Source organism: Mustelus asterias, chromosome 13 (assembly GCF_964213995.1).
Source record: "Mustelus asterias chromosome 13, sMusAst1.hap1.1, whole genome shotgun sequence".
Taxonomy (NCBI): domain Eukaryota; kingdom Metazoa; phylum Chordata; class Chondrichthyes; order Carcharhiniformes; family Triakidae; genus Mustelus; species Mustelus asterias.
The window spans coordinates 104,681,774-104,704,476 of NC_135813.1; the positions used below are offsets into that span (position 1 = coordinate 104,681,774).

At 45.2% G+C, this 22,703-nt stretch overlaps 1 protein-coding gene across 1 annotated transcript in view; it reads right to left on the minus strand.

Annotated features, from left to right (window-relative positions):
- rasal1a (RAS protein activator like 1a (GAP1 like)) overlaps positions 1-22,703 on the minus strand; it is a 275,372-nt gene that overhangs the window by 36,213 nt on the left and 216,456 nt on the right. The window contains exons 16-17 of the mRNA XM_078227421.1: positions 15,612-15,753; positions 3,133-3,305 (exon numbers count right to left, since the gene is read on the minus strand). Coding sequence (XP_078083547.1) covers positions 3,133-3,305; positions 15,612-15,753 — 315 coding nt within the window. The remainder of the gene's footprint in view (positions 1-3,132; positions 3,306-15,611; positions 15,754-22,703) is intronic.

Below are 22,703 nucleotides of genomic sequence, written 5' to 3' on the forward strand. Positions count from 1 at the left end.
GTGTTGGTCAGGACAGGGGAGGAGGTGCTCGCTGTCTTGAGGCAAATCAGAGTGGATAAATCCCCAGGACCGGACAGGGTATTCCCATGGACCTTGAGGGAAGCTAGTGATGAACTTGCAGGAGCCCTGGCAGACATATTTAAAATGTCAGTATTCACGGGGGAGGTGCCGGATGATTGGAGGGTGGTTCATGTTGTTCCGTTGTTTAAAAAAGGCTCCAAAAGAAATCCGGGAAATTATAGGCCAGTAAGTTTGACGTCGGTGGTGGGCAAGTTATTGGAAGGTGTGATAAGGGATAGGATCTACAAATATTTGGATAGACAGGGACTTATTAGGGAGAGTCAACATGGCTTTGTGCATGTTAGGTCATGTTTGACCAATCTATTAGAGTTTTTCGAGGAGGTTACCAGGAAAGTGGATGAAGGGAAGGCGGTGGATGTTGTCTACCTGGATTTCAGCAAGGCTTTTGATAAGGTCCCTCAAGGGAGGTTAGTTAGGAAGGTTCAGTCGCTGGGTATACATGGGGATGTAGTAAGTTGGATTAGACACTGGCTCAACGGAAAAAGCCAGAGAGTGGTTGTGGAGGATTGCTTCTCTGAGTGGAGGCCTGTGACTAGTGGTGTGCCGCAGGGATCGGTGTTGGGTCCATTGTTGTTTGTTGCCTATATCAATGATTTGGATGATAATGTGGTCAATTGGATCAGCAAATTTGCTGATGATACAAAGATTGGAGGTGTGGTGGACAGTGAGTAAGGTTTTCAAAGCTTGCAGAGGGATTTGGACCAACTAGAAAAATGGGCTGAAAAATGGCAAATGGAATTTAATGCAGACAAGTGTGAGATATTGCACTTTGGAAGGACAAACCAAAGTAGAACGTACAGGGAAAATGGTAGGATTCTGAAGAGTGCAGTTGAACAGAGGGATCTGGGAATACAGGTACAGAATTCCCTAAAAGTGACGTCACAGGTGAATAGGGTCGTAAAGAGTGCCTTTGGTACATTGGCCTTTATAAATCGGAGTATCGAGTATAAAAGTTGGAGTGTTATGGTAAGGTTATATAAGGCATTGGTGAGGCCGAATTTAGAGTATTGTGTACAGTTTTGGTCACCTAGTTACAGGAAGGATGTAAATAAGGTTGAAAGAGTGCAGAGAAGGTTCACAAGGATGTTGCCGGGACTTGAGAAGCTGAGTTACAGAGAAAGATTGAATAGGTTGGGACTTTATTCCCTGGAGCGTAGAAGAATGAGGGGAGATTTGATAGAGGTGTATAAGATTTTGATGGGTATAGATAGAGTGAATGCAAGCAGGCTTTTTCCACTGAGGCTAGGGGAGAAAAAAACCAGAGGGCATGGGCTAAGGGTGAAAGGAGAAAAGTTTAAAGGGAATATTAGGGGGGGCTTCTTCACGCAGAGAGTGGTGGGAGTGTGGAATGAGCTGCCGGATAAAGTAGTAAATGCGGGGTCACTTTTAACATTTAAGAAAAACTAGGACAGGTTCATGGATGAGAGGGGTGTGCAGGGATATGGTCCAAGTGCAGGTCAGTGGGACTAGGCAAAAAATGGTTCGGCACAGACAAGAAGGGCCAAAAGGCCTGCTTCTGAGCTGTAATTTTCTCTGGTTCTATGGGACCCCTGGAAGAAGAGGGTGGTGGTTGCGTGGATTCTGCCGTATTTTAGGTGGTTGGGGAGAGGTGGTTGTTGAGGTGTTGAGATTAAAGATTGAGTATTTTGGAGTCCATGTTGGAGGAAGAAAAATAGAGAAGAATGGTTCGAGGTTTACATTTTTAGGCAGGATCTCGTTTGCTAGTTATAATGAGTTTCCCTTTGTTCTGGGTTCCTTATATTATCCAAAAGATAGTAAGAAGTCTCACAATACCAGGTTAAAGTCCAACAGATCTATTTGGAATCACGAGCTTTCAGAGCGCTGCTCCTTCATTCAAATCTGTTGGGACTTTAACCTGGTGTTGTGAGACTTCTTACTGTGCCCATCCCAGTCCAACACCGGCATCTCCTCACCATATCCAAAAGATATTAGACTTATATTAGTTCAAAGATGTGCGGGTTAGGTTGATTGGCCATGCTAAATTGTCCCTTAGTGTCCCGGGATGCGTAGGTTAGAGGGATGAGCAGGGTAAATATGTTGGGTGACGGGGATAGGGCCTGGGTGGAATTGTTATTGGCGCAGACTCGATGGGCCAAATGGCCTCCTTCTGCACTGTAGAGATTCTATGATTCTCTATGATTATTTTAAAGTGATCCGGGGGGGGGGGTGGGTTAGTGGTTGCCCTTCTTAGGGAATTTCCTTTGTGAGTCATGGTGAGTGCCCCTGTGGCCAGAGTTCCTTCCATTGGTCAAGGTGATTCAGGGAGTCTAGAAATTTGCATTTTTAAGGGAGGGCCCTTTTACTTGTCACGAGCCATCCTGTGGCCAGGGTGTCCGCCATTGTTTCAGGTGACTGAATACTTAAACATTTGCATTTTTCCTAGGTTTGTCTGTTAATTGTAGTGAGTCCCCATGTGGCCAGCATGTCCGCCATTTTTGGATTGCTTGAGAAGTTACAGATTTATATATTTTTGTTTTAGGGGTTTATCTTTCTCAGAGTGGATTCATTCGGACGTCCTAATAGGTTCCCATGTGTACCGGATTACCCCCATTGTTTGAGGTGAAACCATAGCTATCTGCAGACACAGAATCATAGAAACCCTACAATTCAGAAGGAGGCCTTTGAGCCCATCAAGAGTGCACTGACTCTTGCCTTATCCAGTCCCCCCCCACCCCTCCCCCCGCCCTATCCCTGTAACCCCACACAGCTAATCCATCTAACCTACATATCTTGGGGACACTCAGGGGCAATTTAGCATGGCCAATCCACCTACACTGCACACCTTTGGACTTGAGCTATTTCAATTTGGGAAATACAGGGATTTGATCCAATTTAAACTAATTTAGATTGAAATAACCAGTCTGTTTCAAAACAAAAAAGGCCGTCAAGAATCCCAGGTCGAAAAGAAACCCAGCTTTCGCGGATGTATCGGGCTGGATACTACCTTTCCATGGAGACAGCTGTTGGTATATTAATCTTCAGATCGATGACTCAGATTTCCATGTTATTATTAAAACTAATTTCCCTTACCTGCCAATCCGGAGTCTTGGCATATGACAATGTTTCACTGCTAAGCCAGAAATAGCGCTTCTTGAAGGTGAAACGAGTAACAAGGTTGACCCCCTCTGCTTTTCGTTTGTGTAAGTAGCCTTCCTTAATCGTCACTGAAGGATGAAATACTACTCGTTGCTGAAGTTCAGTACCTAGGAAAAGAAAAGTTACACAATGTGATTTGTGGTGCCTTTTAAGGACTTTCAATTCTTCAGAGATTGGAAAGAGTTCACCACATAAGAAGCAAGAGGCAATAATTCCATTAAGATGCTCCGTGGCATTATGAGAATGCCTTTCAATATACCCCATGCCCAAATAGTTATTTACTATCGACCACCTTGTGGAAATTTCCACCAAGTGTCAACAAATTGGAATTGTTACTTCAAGAATGGTTATTCCCATATCATGGAGCCACAGAGTCATAGAGGTTTACAGCATGGAAACAGGCCCTTCGGCCCAACTTGTCCATGCCGCCCCTTTTTTTTAAACCACTAAGCTAGTCCCAGTTGCCCGCGTTTGGCCCATATCCCTCTATATCCATCTTACCCATGTAATTGTCTAAATGCTTTTGAAAAGACAAAATTGTAATAGAGTTAAAAGACAGAATTGTACTAGAGGGGCTATAGAAGCCTATGAACTGGTTCAAGACCCACTCAGAATTCCTATATAAATATCATAGAGAGACGATGGCCAAGTGGCATTATCGCGAGAATATTAATCCAGAAACTCAACTAATGTTTTAGGGACTGGGGTTCAAATCCCACCACGGCAGATGGTGAAATATGAATTCAATAAAAATCTGGATTTAAAACTCTAATGATTCCCACGAAACCATTGTTGATTGTCATAAAAATCCATCTGGTTCACTAATGGCTTACAATGTCAGTATTCACGGGGGAAGTGCCGGATGATTGGAGGGTGGCTCATGTTGTTCCGTTGTTTAAAAAAGGCTCCAAAAGAAATCCGGGAAATTATCGGCCAGTAAGTTTGACGTCGGTGGTGGGCAAGTTATTGGAAGGTGTGATAAGGAATAGGATCTACAAATATTTGGATAGACAGGGACTTATTAGGGAAAGTCAACATGGCTTTGTGCGTGGTAGGTCATGTTTGACCAATCCATTAGAGTTTTTCGAGGAGGTTACCAGGAAAGTGGATGAAGGGAAGGCGGTGGATATTGTCTACCTGGATTTCAGCAAAGCCTTTGACAAGGTCCCTCATGGAGGTTAGTTAGGAAGGTTCAGTCGCTGGGTATACATGGGGAGGTAATAAATTGGATTAGACACTGGCTCAATGGAAGAAGCCAGAGAGTGGTTGTGGAGGATTGCTTCTCTGAGTGGAGGCCTGTGACTAGTGGTGTGCCGTAGGGATCGGTGTTGGGTCCATTGTTGTTTGTCATCTATATCAATGATCTGGATGATAATGTGGTAAATTGGATCAGCAAATTTGCTGATGATACAAAGATTGGAGGTGTAGTGGACAGTGAGGAAGGTTTTCAAAGCTTGCAGAGGGATTTGGACCAACTAGAAAAATGGGCTGAAAAATGGCAAATGGAATTCAACGCAGACAAGTGTGAGATATTGCACTTTGGAAGGACAAACCAAAGAAGAACGTACAGGGTAAATGGTAGGACTCTGAAGAGTGCAGTTGAACAGAGGGATCTGGGAATACAGGTACAGAATTCCCTAAAAGTGACGTCACAGGTGGATAGGGTCGTAAAGAGTGCCTTTGGTACATTGGCCTTTATAAATCAGAGTATCGAGTATAAAAGTTGGAGTGTTATGGTAAGGTTATATAAGGCACTAGTGAGGCCGAATTTAGAGTATTGTGTACAGTTTTGGTCACCTAGTTACAGGAAGGATGTAAATAAGGTTGAAAGAGTGCAGAGAAGGTTCACAAGGATGTTGCTGGGACTTGAGAAGCTGAGTTACAGAGAGAGATTGAATAGGTTGGGACTTTATTCCCTGACGCGTAGAAGAATGAGGGGAGATTTGATAGAGGTGTATAAGATTTTGATGGGTATAGAGTGAATGCAAGCAGGCTTTTTCCGCTGAGGCTAGGGGAGAAAAAAACCAGAGGGCATGGGCTAAGGATGAAAGGAGAAAAGTTTAAAGGGAATATTAGGGGGGGCTTCTTCACGCAGAGAGTGGTGGGAGTGTGGAATGAGCTGCTGGATAAAGTGGTAAATGCGGGGTCACTTTTAACATTTAAGAAAAACTTGGACGGGTTCATGGATGAGAGGGGTGTGGAGGGATATGGTCCAAGTGCAGATCAGTGGGACTAGGCAAAAAATGGTTCGGCACAGACTAGAAGGGCCAAAGGCATGTTTCTGAGCTGTAATTTTCTATGGTTCTATTGTTCTAATGTCCTTTACGGAAGGAAATCTGCCATCTTTACCTGGTCTGGCCTTCATGTGACTCCAGACCACAGCAATGTGGTTGACTCTTAACAGCCCTCAGAGATAGGCAACAAATGTAGGCCCAGTCAGTGACACATACAGCCCATGAATGAATATAAAAATAATTGTTTATCATTACAATATTATGCAAGTGTGTTGAGATGTCCTAAGGTCATGAAAGATGAAGGCATGTAAAATTGCCGGCTCCAACACACCCCTCCCTGATGAGCTCAATGCATTCTATGCCCGTTTTGAGCAAGAGGTCAGTGAGACCATGCCCTCCACCCTGGGAGCACTGGGTGAACCTGTACTCGTTGGAGTTTAGAAGGCTGAGGGGAGATCTTATAGAGACTTATAAGATAATGAAGGGGCTAGACAGGGTAGAGGCAGAGAGATTCTTTCCATTTAGAAAGGAAACAAGAACTAGAGGACACAGCCTCAAAATGAGGAGTCAGTTTAGAACAGAGTTGAGGAGGAACTTCTTCTCTCAGAGGGTAATGAATCTCTGGAATTCTCTGCCCATTGAAGCAGTGGAGGCTACCTCGTTAAATATGTTTAAGTCACAGGTAGATAGATTTCTGATCAATAAGGGAATTAAGGGTTATGGAGAGCGGGCGGGTAAGTGGAACTAAACCACTATCAGATCAGCCATGATCTTATTGAATGGCGGGGCAGGCTCGAGGGGCTAGATGGCCTACTCCTGCTTCTATTTCTTATGTTCTTATGTATCTGGGGTCACCATTGCAGATGTCAGAGCAGTTTTCTCAAAGGTCAACCCACAGAAAGCGACTGGCCCGGATGAGGTACCCGGACGAGCACTCAGATCCTGCGCGGATCAGCTGGCGGGGGTATTCACAGACATCTTCACCCTCTCTTTACAACAATCTGAGGTCCCTATCTGCTTCAAGAAGATGACCATCATCCCGGTACCTAAGAAAAACCAAGCAGCGTGCCTTAATGACTATCGGCCGGTGGCTCTGACATCCATCATTATGAAGTGCTTCGAAAGGTTAGTCATGGCATGAATCAATTCCAGCCTCCCAGACTACCTGGATCCACTATAGTTCGCCTACCGCCGCAACAGGTCCACAGCAGACACCATCTCACTGGCCCTGCACTCAACCCTGGAACACCTAGATAACAAGGACACCTATGTCAAACTTCTATTTATTGTCTACAGCTCAGCCTTCAACACCATTATTCCCACAAAATTCATCTCCAAACTCCGTGGCCTGGGGCTCGGCACCTCCCTCTGCGACTGGATCCTGAACATCCTAACCCACAGACCACAATCAGTAAGGAAAGGCAACAACACCTCCTCCATGATCATCCTCAACACTGGTGCCCCACAAGGTTGTGTTCTCAGCCCCCTACTATACTCCTTCTACACCTATGACTGTGTGGCCAAATTCCCCTCCAACTCGATTTTCAAGTTTGCTGACGACACCACCGTAGTGGGTCGGATCTCAAACAATGACAAGACAGAGTACAGGAATGAGATAGAGAATCTGGTGAACTGGTGCGGCAACAATAATCTCTCCCTCAATGTCAACAAAATGAAGGAGATTATCATCGACTTCAGGAAGTATAAAGGAGAACATGCCCCTGTCTACACCATCAGGGACAAAGTAGAAAGGGTCGAGAGCTTCAAGTTTTTAGGTGTCCAGATCACCAACAATCTGTCCTGGTCCCCCCATGCCGACACTATAGTTAAGAAAGCCCACCAATGCCTCTACTTTCTCAGAAGACTAAGGAGATTTGACATGTCAGCTATGGCTCTCACCAACTTTTACAGATGCACCATAGAAAGCATTCTTTCTGGTTGTATCACAGCTTGGTATGGCTCCTGCTCTGCCCAAGACTGCAAGGAACTACAAAAGGTCGTGACTGTCGCCCAATCCATCACGCAAACCAGCCTCCCATCCATTGACTCTATCTACACTTCCCGCTGCCTCGGCAAAGCAGGCAGCATAATTAAGGACCCCACGCACTCCGGACATTCTCTCTTCCACCTTCTTCATCGGGAAAAACATACAAAAGTCTGAGGTCACATACCAACCGACTCAAGAACAGCTTCTTCCCTGCTGCCCTCAGACTTTTGAATGGACTTACCTTGCCTTAATTTGATCTTTCTCTGCACCCTAGCTATGATTGTAACACTGCATTATTCTGCACTCTCTCGTTTCCTTCTCTATGAACGGTATGCTTTGTCTGTATAGCGCACAAGAAACAATACTTTTCACTGTATGTTAATACATGTGACAATAATAAATCAAATCAAATCAAAGGAACTAAATAATTACAAGTTCTTTCTTTACTATACAGTACAGCAAGATTAAAATTTAGTTACTGAATTATATCACTCATTAATGTATGAATAATTACCCCACCCCCCACACCCCACCTCTCCAAAATGTGAATGTGTGTTTGTTCACACAAACATGGGCACACACACACACCTCTTCACACCCTGGGACACTCAGGGACAATTGGAGTAGATGCGTTGTCATGCATTTGGAAGGTGCATATTTGCTTTGAGCAGTCGTGTTGACTGGATACGGCCAGCAGAGGGAGCACAGTTACACAAGTGCCAAACTGAAGGAAATGGCAATGTTACATGCAGCATAGAAATCATAGAAACCCTACAGTGCAGAAGTAGGCCATTCGGCCCATCGAGTCTGCACCGACCACAATCCCACCCAGGCCCCACCCCCACATATTTACCCGCTAATCCCTCTAACCGCCGCATCTCAGGACTCTAAGGGGCAATTTTTAACCTTGGCCAATCAACATAACCTGGACTTGGGCTTGGGGAACCTTTAACCATCAAAGCAAATTGCTTATGCAATAAAACAGAAAGATAATGGAATGCGCTGCCACAATGGCAGGAATTGCAGAAATATGGGTGTGTTTAGTGTCTATAGTTCCTCATATTTATCCAGCATTACCTTGCCAAAGAGGACAGTGTGTCAGAGTATCCTGCAAATTATGTGTAAATCACACATTAAAAAAAAGTATCTCAATTGCTTATTCAACTTGCCCAAACAACATGAAGCTTTTGAATAAAAACAATTATGAACACTAATTGGGCAACACGGTGGTTAGCACTGCTGCCTCACAGCACCAGGGACCCGGGTTTGGTTCTGGCCTTGGGTCGCTGTCTGTGCAGAGTCTGCACGTTCTCCCCATGTCTGCGTGGGTTTCCTCCGGGTGCTCCGGTTTCCTCCCACAGACCGAAGATGTGCGGGTTAGGTGGATTGGCCATGCTAAATTGCCCCTTAGCGTCCATGGATTTGTAGGTTGGGTGATTAGAGGGTAAATACATGGGGTTACGGGGATAGGGCTGTGGGGAGAGCCTGGGTAAGACGCTCTTTCAGAGAGCTGGAGCAGACTCGATGGGCCAAATGGCCTCCGTCTACACTGTAGGGATTCTATGATTCTAAATGTTATGCCAAATAGAACCTGGAAACATGAAACTTAAATTTGAAGCGACTATATTATGAATAATTCAAATACCACTCAGTGGAAATATTGGTAACAATTATCAAGTCATGCTCAGAAACAGGCCCAAAGTAGGCAGAGTAACTCCCATGTCTGCCTCATGGGCACCAGTGCCAAGCCCAGGCCGCTCTGAGACCTTGGTCTCAATAACACATCAGTGACAGCCCACAGGCACCAAGCTGGAGCTCACCAGCTCTTCGCGGAAAAGAACTGTCCCCCAACTCTGGGGTTGAATGGGCCAAGCAGAGGCCAGGGAATTTTAAATAAGGACCCACCCCCCTCCCCCCCGTCCAATCCCCATAAGCCCAGGCAATTCAGCATGGCCAATCCACCTAACCCGCACATCTTCGGACTGTGGAAGGAAACCGGAGCACCTGGAGGAAACCCACACAGACACGGGGAGAATGTGCAAACTCCACATAGTGACCAAGGATGGAATTGAACCCAGGTCCCTGGCGCTGTGAGGCAGCAGTGCTAACCACTGTGTCACCGTGCATAAGCTGGCTGAGAGTCTTTAAAGGTTTCACACCATGAGATGTAGAAATAATTAGAACAAGGCTTCCCTCAAAATATCAGGTTGGCTGTCCTAAAGTGTACCCAAGTGATCGCTACCCTGTCTCGAGCTAAAGTCAGGGAGAAACTTGTCCACATTGTTTTTTGCATTTATGCTGATGTCGCTGGCTCCCCACTCATTGGAAGTTTGAGTTTCAGTTTATTTATTAGTGTCACAAGTAGGCTCACATTAACACTGCAATGAAGTTACTGTGAAAATCCCCTAGCTGCCACACTCCGGCACCTGTTCGGGGACACTGAGGGAGAATTTAGCATGGCCAATGCATCTAATCAACATGTCTTTTGGACTGTGGAAGGAAACCGGAGCACCCGGAGGAAGCCCACGCCGACACGGGGAGAAAGTGCAGACTCTGCACAGACAGTGACCCAAGCCGGAAATGAAACCCGGGTCCCTGGCGCTGTGAGGCAGCAGTGCTAACCACTGTGCCACAGTGCAGCGAGCAGTCAGTGATGTTACTGGTTTTTAAACACACTTCCCAATTGCATTGAAACTCAGGTCAGGTCACATCACATCCCAGAAGGGAAAGAGAGACAGTCTAACGGGGGAAACAGGAATACTGGTCCAAACTGCTCTTTTCCATCTGGGACCCTGTTATCTCCACTCCAGCTGAACCCTCAGGGTCATGACATGATGGAGAATATGTCACCGGCACAGAAACACATCTGAACAGCTTCACTACAACGCTGCCAGACAGACAGCAGTAATTACTAACATCAAGGCACCCACAGTTCAGGCATCCACAGTCGTCTCAAGCTCACAGCTAGCGCTGAACTTGCAAATTATCGTGGTAGCAACTGGCAGCTGTCTGCCTGGAAACCAGCTCCACATGTTGCATGTTAACCCACGGAAGTGGTACGCTTAAATCATTCTCCCATAACCCAGGTGACAAACGGCTCAAATATTGGATAGAGGATGAACCCCGACCCTGGGGTAATAACACAAGGCACATCCCCTCCTTTCTCTCTCCCTCCTGATGGACTGAAAAGAGTTAAGGTCACAGCAGCAATTGTAGTGAAATCGAACATCAACATTTGGAATACTGAATCTCCTTAGCAACCCTGTCGTCCAGCAAGCAGCTGCTTTTCCATAGGCACCGTCAGACATTACAAAAGAATTCATCAATTTAATAAATTCATTAATTTTCTCAAAATGCAGTTGCCAATATCCAGAAAACATCAAGGATCCTGGCTATTCTTAGATGTGCCGTTCAGTCCATTCTGGATATAGCGCACACTTAAAATGTCTTAAAACCAACAAACTGAGTTGAGAACACAGTCATAGAATAGAATCCCTACAGTGCAGAAGGAGGCCATTCAGCCCATCGAGTCTGCACCAACTACAATCCTACCCAGGCCCTATTCCCGTAACCCCATGCATTTACCCTAGCTAGTCCCCCTGACACTAAGGGGCAATTTGGCATGGCCAATCCACCTAACCCACACATCTTTTCAGTGTGGGAGGAAACCCACGCAGACACGGGGAGAATGTGCAGACTCCTACACAGACAGTGACCCAAGCCAGGAATCAAGCCCGGGTCCCTGGCGCTGTGAGGCAGCAGTGCTAATCACCATGCCACTTCAACAGCGTCTCTCTTTTTCCAGCAACACTCAGGTTCTGTACTAGCAGGCGACTATTTTTGTCCATTAAAACGAATGAATATGAAATCATGAACAGCTTAAACACAATTTTGTGATAAGATCTTGCATATTTGCCAAGCTCTTACCCATAGTACTGGAGAATAATGCAGCAAAATATATAGTAGTCCCTGATGGTTTATGACTGAGAACGTACAAAGGCACAGGATGAAAAAGGCCACTCGTCCCATCGAAACTCTAACTACCCTGAGGGTGTCTTTCTCATTGGAGTAGTCACTAAACTGAAACTAAATATTGGGAGTTGAAACCATGAAATTCATCTTGAGCTGCAGCTGTGGATTTGAATAAAATCTGAATTTGAATACCATGTATGTATGGTAGCAATAGAGAATAACCTCAACATCTCATTTAATTCAAATGAAATTTCAGTGTTAAAAGCTTCCTGACACAAGATTAATCGTTCACATTTTTAATAAAAATAAAGGTTTGAGGAGCTGTTTTGAAGTGTATAGTGTGCTACAGAGTTTTATAGGAAACATAATTCAATCGTTGAACATTTTCCAACCCATGAGAATGAGGTATTCATGTTATTTGCGATGGGAATTTCAAAGCCAGCACCAGGAAGATTACAAATACGTAAAACCTTTTGAAAACAAGCCTACAATCGCTTTATATCTCGCAAACTTATATAACGGGTGGGATTTTCCCGTGGCGTGTATTCTGACAGCGGAGGTGGCTCCCCATTGGCTGCCAGCCTGATCTTCTGTTCCTGCCAATGTCTAAGGTGTTTTGTATGGTTCGCCTATCCCGCCACAGGGAAACCCACCTTGGGGTGGCGGGGGGAAGGGTCGCCGTCGGGTGGGACCAGAGGATCCCACCCAATGTAGCAAACAAGTTTGCTGGTTGCATAGCACACATAAGATCCTTCAATTTCCTAACATTTCAGCAACTATTTCAGGGCTATTGGAACAATTACCCAATATAAAATGTAGTAACGAATGATGTTTAACCGATCATTGTGAAAGCACTGTCAGAAAGTGAGCATGTTGCCTGTCTTATCGAAAGTAAAGCTTTGAAATCCTAACGCTGTATTTTATCATTTTCTTGAGATGAACAGAGAAATGAGGCCAGAGTTTGCGGTAGATCTTTCTAGATCGATATGCAAGAGATAAAGTTGGACAACTTCACCTGCGCTCCATCTGTAAGTAAAAACATCCTCATATTTTAACTGGGTTAGTCAGAGGCTTCATGTTGTCACAAATTAATGAAAAACACATGTCACTTGAACGAGAACATATCCACTGTGTGTGTGTCTGTTTGTGTCTGCCTGTGTATGTGTGTGAGTGTGTGTGTCTGTGTGTGTGTGTGTGTGTGTGTCTGTTTGTCTGTGTCTGTCTGTGTGTCTGCCTGAGTGTGTGTGTTTGTCTGTGTGTCTGTCTGTGTCTGTTTGTCTGTGTGTCTGCCTGTGTATGTGTGTGAGTGAGAGAGAATATATGTGTGTCTGTGTGTGTGAGAGAAAGTGTGTATGTGTATGTGTGCGTGAGAGAGAGAGTGTATGTGGATGTGTAGCTGTGTCTGTGTGTGCGTGTGTGTCTGTGTGAATGTCTGTGTTTGTTTGCTTGCATGCACCATGCACACATACTCACTTGCTGTACTCATGTACCTTGGCAACTTATTACAGCAGTATTTTTAGCCATGTGAAATGGAGGTAGAGAGATTTAGAGATGGAAAAGGTCATTTGTCTCAACCAATGCACAATTCGTCTTGATTGATTTCAATCTGACGTGTCTGACTTTTCGCTATATCCGTATATCATTATTTTCTTCAGAAATATATCTCCTGAACCTATTATACTGTCTGTTTCATTAGCCCTTCTCTGTACCATATCTGAAATACCTATTTTTCTGCATTGGAAGTTAACTGAATTTCCACATTTTCAAATGAGAATTTCTATTTTTCAAAACACCCATCTGTGTGAGCAATTTAACTGTGTGATTTTTATCAACTCCTTTCTTAACTGAAAATTTCTATTAAGTTACACCAAAGACGCCTTGGATAAACCCATCTCCCTCAATCTTTCCTCAATGCTTTAGTATCTGCTGTTTGTGAGGGAATGGATTAATTGATTGCACCAAAGGCCATTTGAAATCACGGCCAGTGCCAGAGAGAGGGAACATATCTTTCCAATTCCACGCAACACAACTGTCATCCGCATTCAATCCTTCCTGTTATGAAGATGATGTGCCTATTCCTGAAGACGTATTACTGGCACAATTCTAGGTGGTTGATTCTACACGAGTGAGGCATCTCCAACAGTGAAGTTTCTACGTTCTGGAGAAACTGACATCCAAAACTGCAAGCCTCAACTTCCAATTACTGTACCTGGCTACAACAGCAGACAAAGACTATCACACCAAACTGCAGCCTCCATCCGCGAACATTAATCTTCAGGCATGATAGTAACAGACGTTGTTGATTTAGCCCCTTGTTCTGCCATTCAATTGCTAACCTGTCACCTGACTTTGTCTGCCTGACTTTACCCATATCCCACCAGGCTTGACACCCTCATTCCTTCATCCTCTCTGATGAAATTTATTCAGCCACCAGGATTACATTCATATTTCCACTTTATAGACTGAGATCTTCTACTGAAGACTGTGGGAGCGATCTTATCAGTTTGTCATGCTGGTCGATCGTCATTGCGAGCCGGTAAGATTGCAAGAGAGGCTACAATCTGGGGTGGGCTGCAATGTCAAGGGGGTAATGGGGTAGTGACAATCTCTCAGTGCACTGTGTACTTTCGATTGTGCACTGGGAGATCAGGGCGCATGTGCAATAGTGCACTCAAGCAGTCATCAGTTGGCTTCCCAGCATGAATAGACTCCATCCACTCCCACTACTGGCGAGAAACACACTTTGCCCCATTTTCTTTTCTAAGTATCATAAGATTTTATTTTTTTCTCTTGACTGATCTGAAACTCTCCTGTTTTCACGCTTGTTCAGCACTTAGAATTCTTTGGTAAGATGTGAGTTGCGAACGCCAGGATCTCCAGTCAGAAAAAATGGACACTTTGCATACTGTTTTGATGATTGTAAATGAGGCCCGGCGTAAACTAAATTAAATTAACTACCATGAAAGGATTCTTACAGTTTCACTGGTTCCTCCATTTCTCTACTTACCTGTTTGGGAGCGGCATGTTGTCACAGTGGTTAGCATTGCTGTCTCACAGTGCCAGGGACCTGGGTTCAATTCTGGCCTCGTGTCACTGTCTGTGTGGAGTTTGCACATTCTCCCCGTGTCTGCGTGGGTTTCCTCCGGGTGCTCCGGTTTCCTCCCACAGTCCAAAGATGTGCGGGTTAGGGTTAGGTTGATTGCCCATGGTAATTTGCTCCAAGTGTCAGGGAGATTAGCAGAGTAAATATGTGGGATTGCGGGAATAGGGCCTGGGTGGGATTGTGGTCGGTGCAGACTCGATGGGCAGAATGGCCTCCTTCTGCATTGTAGGGATTCTATGATTCTAGTGTCCGCCCATTTAATGAAAGAATGGATAAAAGTCTGTCTGGATTAACTTTGCTGAAGTGCCTCACCCCCTGGGGAATCACACCATGCATGCCAGAAGATCCAGTATTTCCTGATAGGTTCTGACTCCAAAAATATATTACTGAGTAAATCCTCAACACAAAGCACGTCAATCAAAACAAACAAACATTTAGGAATGACAAAACAAAGAGGCTTTTTTCACCTAACATCACCATCATTCACCAGGTTTGTTTGCTTACACAGAAAAGGGATATTTTCTTGGTGTGCCATCTTGGAAATCAGGAATTTATTGTACGAGATTGTGGTTATGATTTTGTTGCACCTGAAGGAAGTCTCTCCCATGATGAACAAAGAAGGGCGGCACAGCGGCACAATGATTAGCACTGCTGCCTCACAAAGCCAGGGACCTGAGTTAAATTCTGGCCTTGGGTCACTGTCTGTGTGGAGTTTGTACATTCTCCCCATGTCTGTGTGGGTTTCCTCCGGGTGCTCCGGTTTCCTTCCACACTCCAAAGATGTGGGGTCAGGTGCATTGGCCGTGCCAAATTGCCCCTTAGTGTCAGGGGGATTAGCAGGGTAAATGCGTGGGGTTACATGGATAGGGCCTGGGGTGGGATTGTGGTCGGTACAGGCTCGAGGGGCTGAATGGCCTCCTTCTGCACTGTAGGGATTCTATGATTCTGATGTGGTGTGATTCTATGAAATGCCTGTCGGAGTTAGCACCACAATTGGTGACAAACCCATGTCTGCACTGTTGTCGCAAGAACAAATCCAGACGTAATATCTGTCTTGAAAAACTGTAGTCATAATTACTGCAGCTATGAACTGAATTTCAGGAGCATAAAATATTACCTTCGTTATTGATGTCTATGAGTTTGTCAAGGAAATCCTTCACACAGCTTACGCTCTGTAAAATGAATGGATGAAGGGGTGTCATCCACTGTTCTTTCCCATGTCCCAACTGAAGGCCCAGGTTGCCGATACTCTGAACTGCCTGAAAGGAAAAGACAGAAGTCAACCCATTGCTCACGCAATATCACCTGCCTTTTCCCATGTCTAACGGAAATGATCTTAGCCCTGAACCATTTACATACCGCATCTCAGGACTCTGGAGTCTAGAATGTGGGGACATAGATATGGGATTAAATGCAGAAGATTGAGGGCAGAGAGCAGGAGAAAAGTTCTCTTTTAAACAGTGCGATATGAGGCAGGAGGATGCATCAGCAAAATTAGTGATTGAAGCAAAGATCATGCCAACATTCCATTGAAGGGAAAAGGGTAATGAAAGAATATAGGAGTTGAGTGGGCACATGCGATTGGTGCTATATTGCTTGTGTAAGGCTTAAGGGTGGCACGGTGGTTAGCACTGCTGCCTCACACACCAAGGACTCGGGTTCATTTCCCAACTTGGGTCGCTGTCTGTGCGGAGTCTTCCTGTGTCTGCGTGGGGGTCTCCTCCGGTTTCCTCCCACAGTACACGTCTGCGTGGATTTCCTCCGAGTGCTCTGGTTTGATTCTGGCCTTGATTGGCTGTCTGTGTGGAGTTTGCACATTCTCTCCATGTCTGCGTGGGTTTCTTGCCATGCTGAATTGTCCCTTAGTGTCTTAAGATATGTAGGTTAGGGGATTAGTGGGGTAAATATGTCTGGGTTAATGAGATAGGACCTGGGTGGGATTATTGCCGTGTAGACACGATGGGCCGAATGACCTCTTCTGCACTGTGGAATCATAGAATCCATATAGTACAGAAGGAGGCGATTCCGGGCTCATCGAGTCTGCACTGACTATAATCCAAAGCAGGACCTATCCCTGTAACCCCATGCATTTACCCTAGCTAGTCCCCCTGACACTAAGGGGCAATTTAGCATGGCCAATCAACCTAACCCGCACATCTTTGGACTGTGGGAGGAAACCGGAGCACCCGGAGGAAACCCAAGCAGACACGGGGAGAACGTGCAGACTCCGCACATATCAGTGACCCAAGCTGGGAATCGAACCCGGGTCCCCTGGTGCTGTGAGGCCGCAGTGCTGACCGCTGTGCCACCGTAGGGATTCTGTGATTCCATTCTATGATTAAGCACCAACATACTGAATCTTTTTTAATATAACTTTTTTTTTTGCATATTCAAATCAACCTTCCAACTATTCAGCTTTCAATCTCCCTCTTCTGAACGTGGTTCACATATCTGTACCCTCCTCGCCAGTTGTTTTCAAATCCCTGACTATTGTGCTTTGGTCAGCTATATATAAGATATAAAAACAGGCCTGTTTGACTGTGCCATTCTGATACCTGGGCTGGGATTTTCCAGCCACGTTCTCCCCAGACCGCAAATTCCCACCCGAGATCCGCAGACCGTTAAGTGGTCTGCTGAATTTTCTATCTCGCCCACTACAATTCCCGTGGGGGCAGGACGGGGAAACCTTCCGCCATGGTCCCAACTGAAACATGAACCTGTTTGATACTGTTTACTCCCAAAAGTTTCTATTTTGTTCCATCATTATAATAATAATCTCCATAAACCACATCGACCGGAACCGGATCAGAAAATATCTCAAAAAGGAAGCAGTTTTGTACAGTAGCTGTACAGGTTTGGCAGCTCCCAGCTGATATTACAACACTGACATTAAATGTCTAATGAATAAAGCCAGGTCTGGGGGAAAACATGCAGAACGAAACTCAGTCTGGTACTGAACCATTTAATTGAAGATTGATGGCAAGGATTGAATTATATTAGTGCGTTCATTTGTGTACATGATCGGTGTAACACTAGAAACCTATTGCATGCATGATGAGTGCCGTCACTGGCTATGCTGACATCTGTTGGTGTCTGAATAAACAATAAGAATGTTGAAGTGCAGTTACTGGCAGAATTTCTGATCTGAAGCTAAAATATATCATCAAAATGAAATGCTAAACTAAAGGAATGGCATGGTGGCACAGTGGTTAGTACTCCTGCCTCACCGTGCCAAGGACCCAGGTTCAATTCCCGGCTCGGGTCACTGTCTGTGTGGAGTTTGCACGTTCTCCCCGTGTCTGCGTGGGTGTGCTCCGGTTTCCTCCCACAGTCCAAAGATAGAACACAGTACAGGCCATTCAGCCCACAATGTTGTGCCGAACCTTTTCTGAAACCAAGATCAAGCCATCCCACTCCCTATCTATAACTGATAGCCACGTTCCGCACACATGAGGACGGCTTAAACCGGGATGTTGGATTTATGTCACATTATCAGTAACCCCCACAGCTTGCCTCCTGGACTTGCAGGCTGTCCTGTCTGGAGACAATACACATCTCTTTAACCTGTGCTTAATGCTCCCTCGACCCACATTGTCTGTATCTTTAAGACCTGGCTGGCTGTAGGGATTCGCATTCTAATCAGTATTCTGAAACTTGATTTTGTGTCTCTGTGCACTGTTTGAGAACACATTTCCACTCCATCTGACGAAGGAGCAGCGCTCTGAAAGCTTATGGTATTTGCTACCAAATAAACCTGTTGGACTTTAACCTGGTGTTGTTAAAACTCTTTCTATGAGATAGCCAGTTACTTATCCAATCGGCCAAATTTCCCTCTATCCCACACCTCCTTACTTTCTTCATGAGCCGACCATGGGGAACCTTATCAAACGCCTTACTAAAATTCATGTATATGACATCAACTGCTCTACCTTCATCAACACACTTAGTTACCTCCTCAAAAAATTCAATCAAATTTGTGAGGTAAGACTTACCCTTCACGAATCCATGTTGACTATCCCGGATTAAGCTGCATCTTTCTAAATGGTCGTAAATCCTATCCCTCAGGACCTTTTCCATTAACTTGCCGACCACCGAAGTAAGACTAATCGGCCTATAATTACCAGGGTCATTCCTATTTCCTTTCTTGAACATAGGAACAACAATGTTCCACGGGGATAGTGCCACTCTCCAGTTCTCTGGCACTATCCCCGTGATGTGGAGATGCCGGCGTTGGACTGGGGTAAGCACAGTAAGAAGTCTCACAACACCAGGTTAAAGTCCAACAGGTTTATTTGGTAGCAAATACCATAAGCTTTCGGAGCAATGCTCCTTCGTCAGATGGAGTGGTCTCTGTTCTCAAACAGGGCACAGACACAGAAATCAAATTACAGAATACTGATTAGAATGCAAATCTCTACAGCCAGCCAGGTCTTAAATGCACAGACAATGTGGGTGGAGGGAGCATTCAACACAGGTTAAAGAGATGTGTATTGTCTCCAGACAGTACAGCTTGTGAAATTGTGCAAGTCCAGGAGTCAAGCTGTGGGGGTTACTGATAATGTGACATAAATCCAACATCCCGGTTTAGACCGTCTTCATGTGTGCAGAACTTGGCTATCAGTTTCTGCTCAGTGACTCTGCGCTGTCGTGTGTCGTGAAGGCCGCCTTGGAGAACGCTTACCTGAATTCCCCGTGGACAGTGAGGACCCAAAGATCAAAGCCAAAGGCTCTGCAATCTTACCCCTTGCCTCCCAAAGAATCCTAGGATATATCTCATCTGGCCCAGGGGACTTACCGGCCTTCAGGTTTTTCAAAATTGCTAATACAATTCAATACAATACAAAGATGTGCGGGTTAGGTTGATTGGCTATGCTAAATTGACCCTAGTGTCAGGGGATTAGCAGGGTAAATATGTGGGGTTATGGGAATGGGGCCTGAGTGGGATTGTGGTCGGTGCAGACTCAATGAGCCAAATAGGCTCCTTCTGCACTGTGGGGATTCGATGATTCTAACTAAAGGTATTTCAGACAGGAGCTCCCATTGCCTTTTCAACAAGCCTGAGATCCCACACCACTGGTTTTGAAAAGAATGTCTGTAAGTCTACTTGTAAATGCATCAGTTGAGAGAAACTCCTTTTGAGCGATTAAACAAAGCTCCAAAATAAAGGAGTTGAACTGGAAATGCTGGAAATCGGAATTAAAAATGGAAAATAGCTGGCATTCCAACAGGAGCTAATTCAGGTCTTTCCAGAGAATAGCATAGCATGTACAGCACATAATGTAAATGTTCCAGCTCCTATCCTCTCTGCTTTCTGGAAAGTTCATTCCCTCCTCAATACCCTTACTCATGCTGCCATCCCCCCAACTTCCAGCTGTCCTTCTCCACTGCATTATCATGCAATTATTCCAGAAACCTCTCCACTCACCATCATCCGAAGCCCTAAACGTTCCTTTAATCATATAAATCATAGAATCCCTACAGTGCAGAAGGAGGCCATTCGGCCCATCGAGTCTGCACCGACCACAATCCCACCCAGGCCCTACTCCCACATATTTTACCCGCTAATCCCTCTAACCTACGCATCTCAGGATTCTAAGGGGCAATTTTTAACCTGGCCAATCAACCGAACCCGCACATCTTTGGACTGTGGGAGGAAACCGGAGCACCCGGAGGAAACCCACGCAGACACGAGAAGAATGTGCAAACTCCACACAGACAGTGACCCAAGCCGGGAATCGAACCCAGGTTCCTGGAGCTGTGAAGCAGCAGTGCTAACCACTGTGCTACCGTGCCGCCCCGTTCCTTCCATGTCAGACACCAATCTTCTGTACTGTAACTGCTACCGTCAGACCAGGCCAGCAGGCCAAAGGGAAGGCAGTGGCATTGTGGTATTGTCACTGGACTAGTAATGCAGAGACCCAGGGTAACGCTCTGGGGACATCGGTTCAAATCCCACCCACGGCAGATGGTGAAATTTGAATTCAATAGAAATCTGGAATCAAAAATCTAACGATGACCCATGAAATCATTGTTGTAAAAACCCATCTGGCTCACTATGTCCTTTAGGGAAGGAAATCTGCCATCCTTACCTGACTACATGACTCCAGACCCACAGTGATGTGGTTGACTCTTAAATGCCCTCTGAATGGCCTGGAAAGCCATTCGGTTCAAGGGTTGTAAGGGATGGGCAATAAATGCTGGCCCAGCCAGCGATATCCAAAACCCACGAATGAATTAAAAAACTCATTCAAACTTCAATGTATGAAATTAAATTCAATAAGTGCGCTAATTTGCGATGGCCACCAGAAAATGAACAGGAAGGTAATCAGGTTTTTATAAAACCAAACCAAGTCACTAATATCCTTCAGGATGAGAACCCTGCTTCATTCAGTCTTTGCACGATTCCAATCGCACACAATGTGGTCCAATTTTAATGCCCTGTGAATGCCCTAGCACACCAGGTGGTTGTGACACAATCTGCTTTCTTTTGACTAGGAAGGGGCCATATTTGTCAGCAGTGCCACTCAACCTCTCACTGCAGAGCATGAAAACTAAACAATGTGGGAACCAAATTGAGATCAGGTGGCCACTTCAGCGGAATATATCATTCATTCATTCATTAGGGGGAGGTGATGGCCCAGTGGTATTATCACCAGACTATTAATCCAGAAACTCAGCAAATGCTCTGGGGACCCGTGTTCGAATCCCACCACAGCAGATGGTGGAATTTGAGTTCAATTTTTTAAAAATCTAGAAATAAGAATCTACTGATGACCATGAAATCATTGTCAATTGTTGGGAAAAATCCATCTGATTCACTAAGGTCTTTTAGGGAAGAAAATCTGCCTTCCTTACCTGGTCTGGCCTACATGGGACTCCAGAGCCACAGCAATGTGGTTGACTCTCAACTGCCTTTGGGCAACTAGGAATGGTTAATAAATGCTGGCCAGCCAGCGACACCCATGTGCCACAAATGAATTTTTAAAAAGCTATTTTTAAAAATGCATTCATGGGATGGGGTGTCGCTGGCTATGCCAGCATTTATTGCCCATCCCTAATTACCCTTCAGAAGGTGATGGTGTGCTATTTTCTTGAACTGCTGCAGTCCATGTGGTGTAAGTATGTCTACAGCGCCGTTAGAGTGAGTTCCAAGATTTTGACTGAGCGACACTGAAGGAATGGCAATATAGTTCCAAGTCAGGTTGTTGTGTGACTTGGGAGGGAAACTTTAAGCTGGTGGTGTCCTAACCCTAACCCTAATGCTGCCCTCATCCTTCTAGGTGGCAGAGATCATGGGTTTGGAAGGAGCCTTGGTGAGTTGTTGCATTGTAGATGGTACATGATGCTCCCACTGTGCACTGATGGTGGAGGGAGTGAATGTTGAAGGTGATGGATGGGGTGCCAATGAATTGAGCTGCATTGAACCAGATAGTGATGAGCTTTTTGAGATGACTGACCTCCAACAACCACAACTATCTTCCTTTGTGTTGGGTATGACTCAAACCAGAGGAGAGTTTCCCCGCGATTCCTCTTGACTCCAGCTTTGCTCAGGCTCCTTGATGCCACACTCAGACAAAATGCGGCCCTGATTTCAAGGGCAATCACTTTCACCTCACCTCTGGAGTTCAGCTCTTTTTCCATGTTTGGACAAAAGCAGTGATGAGTTCAGGAGCTGAGTGTTCCTGGCAAAATCCAAACTGAGCATCAGTCAGCAGAATTATTGCTAAGCAGGTGCTGCTTGATAGTGTTGTTGATGACCCCTTCCATCACTTTACTGATGATTGAGAGTAGACTGGGCGGTAATTGGCCGGGTTGGATTTGTCCTCATTTTTCTGGACAGGACATACCTGGGCAATTTTCCACATCGTTGGGTAGATGCCAGTGTTGTTGCTGTACTGGAACAGTCTGGCTTGGATCGTAGCTATTTCTGGAGCACAAGTCTTTAGTTCCATTGCCAGAATATTGTCAGGGACCATAGATTTTGCAGTATCCAGTGCCTTCAGCTGTTTCTTGATATAATGTTGAATGAATCGAATAGGCTGAAGACAGGCATCTGTGATGCTGAGGGCCTGCAGAGGATGGATCATTCACTCGGCACTTCTGACTGAAGATTGGTGCGAATGCTTCAGCCTTATCTTTTTCAGTGATGCGCTGTGCACCCCCGCCATTGAGGATGGGGATATTTGTGGAACATCCTCCTCTAGTTAAT